General features: G+C 37.7%; 1 protein-coding gene across 1 annotated transcript; it reads right to left on the bottom strand.

Moving 5' to 3' along the window:
- Positions 1–447: 447 nt before the first annotated feature.
- LOC121997993 (probable inactive receptor kinase At1g48480) lies at positions 448–3,748 on the bottom strand. Its single transcript, XM_042552701.1, has 2 exons — positions 2,327–3,748; positions 448–1,321 (listed from the first exon to the last, which is right to left on the bottom strand). Exons 1-2 carry the CDS (start codon positions 3,642–3,644, stop codon positions 699–701), a joined length of 1,941 nt encoding a protein of 646 aa, XP_042408635.1. The 5' UTR covers positions 3,645–3,748; the 3' UTR covers positions 448–698.
- Between the last annotated feature and the right edge of the window lie 3,447 nt (positions 3,749–7,195).

The raw sequence follows: 7,195 nt of genomic DNA, 5'->3' as shown, positions 1-7,195 counted from the left end.
TGGTTCATTTACAGCCCTACATCTGCTAACACAAATACCTATGCTATCTAAAAAACCAAGAGGACAAAAAACCCAAAACTTCACTGTAGGTGGCCTTTTGCTCTATCAATTATATTCTAGTCACGACACGCCACATTATATTTGACATTGCAATTAAATTTTATTTGTACCAAAAAATCCATCACCATCTATTCTCGTTTATTATGCATCAAAAGTTTATCGTGTACTCGTATTGATGCGCTTCATGAACCCAGAGCATTATCTCAATTAAACAAAAAACACTTTCCATCAAACAGCAATACTGGCAAAGAATGAAGTATGCTGATTAACGATGCATATAATATAATTTGTCAAAGCCACAGTGGAACGATATAACAGGAGGCATTTCAGTAAAATAACTGACTAGGAGCACTCCTAGCATATGAAGCCAAACCAAAAGACCCCAAATAACAAAAGGAATCAGGAATAATTACATGAATCAGCATTCCAACATCATCACAATCTAAGAGCGTGTTGATAGAAGCAGATAGAGAGAAAATCAGGATCATTCTGCCTAATCACACGAAGTAAAGAAAAATAACTTCATCTTAAGCTCACTGGAATAAAAAACTAGAACAGCATCTAGGCCACATTTCATGTTTCATGTTCATAGAAAAGACCTAGGATTCAGTCTTTTGAGGATCATCCCTCCTTGATTATTAGTCACTGCTAACTTCTATGCTGTTGTTGCTGTTATGTTGCTCTCGGCTTAGGGATTTAAGTCTTGATGTCTGAATTACCTTCATGCGGGCAACAACCTCAGTCATTGAAGGTCGTTTATCAGGATGTTGAGCAGTGCAGTCCACAGCAAGCTGAAGAAACTGCACCATATCCTCCTCCAGGGTTTGGTACCTCAGCAGCTCAGGATCAAACACCTCAGTTGCCCACTCCTCTGGCACAATTGACTGGACCCACCTTGGGAGATCAATGCCTTCGTCATTGAGGGCTTGGGCAGGGGCCTTCCCTGAGAGCAGCTCCATTAGTAGCACGCCAAAGCTGTACACATCGGCCTTTTGAGAAATCATGCGAGCATCAGTGACTTCTGGCGCACGGTAACCCACAATGCGGGTAGAAGAGGATGATGGACCTGCAAGAAGAGCGAGGCCATGGTCGGACACATGGGCTTCAAAGGACTTGGTGAGCAGGACATTGGAGGACTTAATATTGCCATGCGAAGTAGAAGATCCAGTTGATTGAATGTATTCAATGCCATAGGCCGCTGCAAGGGCAATACCGGTTCTTGTCTCCCAGCTGAGAGGTGTTCTGCCAGATACACTGTAACCTACGAAATTGTTCCAGTAATGAAGGAATCAGAAAGTGTCAGCAAAGTCGGACAGTATAGGAGAAACATCTGATAAATTCAGCTTAAAACAAGTTTGCATATAAACCGATTGAAATCTTAAAGACATGCACAACTTGGATTAACATACCTGAAGATTATGAAAAGAGCACTCAAACAAAATGCAGGACTTTATTTAGGTTTACATAGGAATCCAGGACTAAGAAAATGCAGGACTTTTAATGTGCATAAATCATTCTGATAAAAGGTAGCTGAAAAAATAGTACCTGTGGACTCCATGTCTTTAACATCATATTCTTTCCAAAATGATTCAGGTCCATTACCAAAAAGAACCACAAGTATTAACAAACTGTTATCAATTTTAATCATATCAACAGAAGCAAAATCCAAAAATCATGCTTTTCAATTTTGATCTTATACCAATTGATTTCCTTAACTCAATTGCCTAAAATCAGAAAATAAAAATACCATGATTGAAATGCAAAAAACAAAAAATAATCACAAAATAAATCTCCTAGAAACTAATCTACGTAAAGGAAATTCTCCCACATATTCATTTTATAATAATCTACATCAACCAATAAAAATCATATTTATCCAGTAAATCTAAAGAAACAGAATCTAGAAATGAATTTTTGAACTGAGATTAGTGGCAAAACAAGCACAAACAGTAGAATAACATACGTTGACACATTGTAAAGACTAAAGCATGAATAATTGGGCGACTGAAGTGCATACTTGAAAAACCTTGCCTTCTATCAGATCAAGAGACAAGTACAGATAGATAATGAACAATCACAGGGAGAGCGCAATGCTCCAATCCAAAATATAGGGGAAAAGAGCAGGAGAAATAACCACAGTTGCTCAGCACAAGCAATGCAGCATGCCTTTTCAGTTAGAAGAACAATTATCTATAAGTGAAAATGAAGCGCATTGTCGATGAAATGATTAGTTCTGATTTAAGAAGGGTAGAAAATAAGTGATTACCATGCAAGAGAGCTGAGAGGCTTCCCAGGGGCATATAATCATACACCAGTAGCTTCTCATCCTTGCTGTAGTAGTACGCCCGTAGCGGCACTAAGTTGGGGTGGTCGATCGCCCCAATGACCTCCACCTTCTCACGGAAGTCCTCCTCTGTCAAAGTCACATCTTTTAGCCTCTTCACCGCCACTGTTATCCCCATCTCCAGCACCGCCTTGTATGTCGTCCCAAACGTCCCCTTTCCCAGCACCTCTGCCGACGCCCTCAGCAAATCCTCTAGATCGAATGTTGCCCTAGCACCGCTGAAGAAGACCAGCTTTTTCCCCCCTCCAATTGCCGCAGTTGGTGCCGGTCGAATGTTTGCCTGGCTGCTCCCTCCGACTTGGTTGTCCTGTTCTGACGCTGATACGGCCTCCTCTGGCTGCTTTACCCTCGTCTCAACCGCCTCCAGCGAACTCGTCCTGTTCTTGCCACTCCTACGGCAGAGTAGTATCAACAATATGAGGAGAATCAGGATGAAGGCCGCAGACCCGATTGCGATCCCAGCGATGGCGCCTCCCGAAAGCTTGTTCTTTCCCTTTCCAGCCCCGCCACCATTATCACGCCCAGCAGCACCGAGGGCAGCGGATGGAGGAATATCGCTTAGACACGGCTGAAGCGGTCTTCCGCAGAGCCCTGTGGACAAGAATGCGCTCGAAGGAAACGTGCGAAACCTTGAGGGAATTGTTGCTTTCAGCGGATTGAACGACACATTGAACTGTGAGAGGTTGGGTAGGTCGAGAGGAGGAATGCTTCCACTGAGCCGGTTGTTCTCTAAGTAAAGGGTTCGAAGCCGAGTAAGGTTGTTGAGTTCTTGCGGGATTTCTCCCGAAAGCTGGTTGCCGGCGAGGTTGAACCGGATGAGGTTCCTGACCGAACCGAGAGCAGGAGGGATATTACCGGAGAACCGATTATGCTGCAGGTAGAGATTGCGGAGCTCAGGGAGTCCGGGGAGGTCGAACGGTAGGACGCCAGAGAGCGCATTGTAGCGGAGGCTAAGTGTGCGGAGAGCTGAGAGGTTTCGGACAGCGGCGACCGGGATGGGGCCGATGAGGCCGACGCCGGGCAGCCGCAGTGCCGTGACGCGGCCGGAGCCGCACTCGACGCCCTGCCACGTGCAAGGGGAGCGCGACGCGTTCCATGTAAGGACGGAGCGGCCGACGGCGGCGCGGAGGGCAAGCAGAGCGGCGCCGTCGGCCGCCAGATCCGGCGCTCCGCCAGGCCACAATGACGTAAGAAGGAAGAAAGAGAAGGCGGCGAGGAAGAGGAATCGCTTGGAAGCCATGCGGCCCGGAGGCTACTGCTAGCAGTAAATGCTATGTCCCTCTCATGCTTTACTCTCACGCCCTCCTTCCCTTCCCTGTCCTACAATAAAACCCTAGAACTCAGCTAGCTAGTCCACCCAAGAAATCCGGTGGTAAATATATTTGGAAGTACGGATTAAACAAAAATTCAACAAGTTTTGACCATAGATAAGTTCCTAAATATTTAAATAACATTTCGTAATTTTAAAATTAATTTGACTAAAAAATAAATAAATCTATTTTTTTTTCAATCAAATCAATTTAATTCTGTTTTGACTAAAATCAGCGTTTATATTCATTTAGTTCACCTAGCACTATTGATTATAAATATACTATTAAATATCAATTTAATTTAATATAACTAGAGTAATAATTTTTTAATCCGAATTAATTTTTTAAATATATTCATATTTTAAAAATTACTATTCTCAATCAAATTTATATTTATTATTATTTTTACAATAGAAATAACTAGATGAATATATAGGAATTGATTTAATATCATTTCAAGGTCTCTAAGTTTATCAGTCAGTTTTGATCAAAATCGACTGATGAATATTTTCAAACACACAAAGAAATCAATTTGATTGGGAAAAAAAAATCAATCATATTTTTTCAAATCAAATTGATTTGAAGACGAGGGCAAAATTGGAGGTAGGTACGTGATTTAATAACTTTAAAATACATAATTTGAATATTTAAAAAATTTATCTAAGAATTTGATAAAAAGCTAAAAAAATTCAAAGAGACTCTACATTAATTACTTAATTACAACATGAATAACAATGAGAAACTCAACTCAGCTCTGCTATTTGTATTTGTGCTCCAGAGTTATAGCGTAACAGCAATGATGTTCACTCAATATCTCATGTTCAATTTTTAATTATGATATATTTATAGAAATTATTTTTTCTAAATAAAATTTACTAATAAAAAATGTTAGATTTTTAGATCGTAAATACTTTTTAATTTATTTTGATATATTTTTTATGGTAGTTGGCAAATTTTGTAGGCTGATACAAATGACATTCAAATAAACGGTTTTGTCTCTTCTGATTTTATTTTTAGCTCGGAAATAGCAGCCAAGTCGCTTGGGTTGTTGGCATTCCCAGTTTTTTTCTGGTAGTTAACCCGAATTACCGAAATCTTTACGGGGAAAAAGTTATAATAATCGTAACGCTCCGTTTTATCTACGTCACCAATTGCACGTTTTTTTGCTTCTTTTATTTATTCGAAGGTCGCTCCTTTTCCCTAAAATACAGCAAACTAATTAAGAAGAGTTATGCAACGAACAACGCGTTCATGATGTGATGTTCGGTTCTGCTCTGTTCCTCTTAGTAATCAATTTCTGCCCTTTTAATTTATTATTACAAGGCGACCGCTAATACATTTTACTTTTTAAAATTATCCTATTTTCGACTTGTCATAGTAATTGCTATTACACTATAAATATTTCAATTTTAATCAACACAAATAAACTGTGTTATCAGGACAGATGGGCGTTCATACCCCCCTATATATATATATATATATATATAAGTTATATTGTATTATTTTTAATTCTATTTACTTATTTTTATCAAAAGCTTGGAAGTTGCGAAGGAAACGGCGCAACCAAGATTTTTTCTCTTTGATGATTACTGTACAACGCTTTCTTTTTCATTGAATGATAAACTCATCGACGGTGTTTTCACTAGATTTTTTCATCGAACAAGAAAACTGAGGACCTAAGGTAATTTTCTTCTCCAAATTAAACTTCTTCTTCGGTCTCACATGCCCAGGTTGTTTGGCGGGCCGAGATTTATCTATGTTTATTACGTTTCATTCTACTTGTTATTTTCCACAAATATAAAATAAATTGTGCTATATATATATATACATATATATATATATATATATATATATATATAACTTTCTAACCTAATCCATCACCAAACCTGTAGATATATGTATATAAAAAAATCATAGTTTTGTAATCAATCCCACTAGAACAATAACTTTTTTTAAAATCTTAGGTTAAGTCATTACCTCTATTCTGTTTTGTCTAATTATCTTCAAACAAATGTGTTTTCAATTTCCTATAACTATAATTTTGTTTATTGGTGGTGGATAGATGTTTCTCTTTCTCTAATATACACTATCATTTTTTTCTATATATTTATGACTTTTTCTTTCCTTGTTAGTGTATTTGTATGTATTGTTTATAATCATATAATACTTTTAGACCCATATAAGTTTATATCAATCTGAAATACGTAGAAATTTTAAATTCTCTAGACATCCATTTAGAATTTTTACTTTTTTTTTTTTTGAGATCTTTAACAAGCTTAAATTTTGCAAACAAACAAGATTCACAAATTTCAATTTTATTAGTTTATGCCAATATAACAAGTTTGACCGCCCATGTAATAATCTTGATCAAAATTACTATATACATCGATTTTATTATTTTTCATATTCATATAAAGGGTCCTCTTTTCCTTTTCTTTTTTTTTTTAATTAATAAGATCCTTTAAAATCTAGGGCCGACTGCTTAAGAGTATGCAGGTAAGAATGCACATAATATTTTATATAGGTAAGAATGCACATAATATTTTATATAGGTAAGAATGCACATAATATTTTATATAGGTAAGAATGCACATAATATTTTATATTTATATATATATATATATATATATATATATATAACAAAAGGGCACCCATGAATGTGAAGATTAAGAGTGTGCAAGTTAAATTTCAAATATATATATATATATATATAACAAAAGGGCACCCATGAATGTGAAGATTAAGGGTGTGCAAGTTAAATTTCAAATATAGAGAAATGATATCCTGTACATTTTTATCATGCTGATACCTTGCACATCTGTTCAGTGCGCATACTCCTGGGTGATCCTCACATGTCCGAGCGCTTGAGAACCCTCTCGGGCATCTCGATTCTTAAAAGTGAATCAGGATGCCTGAAAGTGCTCCCAAGCCTCGGACATGTGAGGATTTGCCCAGGAGTGTGCATCAAACGGGTGTGCAGGATAAAATCCCTCTATATATATATATATATATATATATATATATATATATATATGAAAGGGGAGTCCATGGCAAGGGTGTGCAGACTAAAATTTCTAATATAGATAAATGATGTCATGTACATCCTTATCCTGCACACTCATAATTTGGGTATCCGAAAGTGCTTCCGGGCGCATATATATAAAATAAATTGATACCTTACAAATTCGTTCGGTGCACACTCTTGGATGACCCTCACATGTCCGAGCTCCTGGGAACCCTCATGGGTCATGATTTTCAAAAGTGAATCGGGATGACCGAAAGTGCTTCTGGGTCTCGGACATGTGAGGGTCATCCAAAAATGTGCACCAAACGAGTGTGTAGGATAAAACCCCTTTCTCTATATATGAAAGTATTAATCTGTACATTCTTACTATGCACACTTCTGAGCACTCTTTACAAGTTCAAGCACCCGAATGCCCGCTTGGGCATCTCGATTCTCAAAAAATGAATCAAGATATTT

The sequence above is a fragment of the Zingiber officinale genome, chromosome 6A, assembly GCF_018446385.1.
Source record: "Zingiber officinale cultivar Zhangliang chromosome 6A, Zo_v1.1, whole genome shotgun sequence".
In the NCBI taxonomy this organism is placed as follows: Eukaryota; Viridiplantae; Streptophyta; class Magnoliopsida; order Zingiberales; family Zingiberaceae; genus Zingiber; species Zingiber officinale.
The sequence above is the reverse complement of the archived record's forward strand: the minus strand, read 5'-3'. Positions and strand labels throughout refer to the sequence as shown.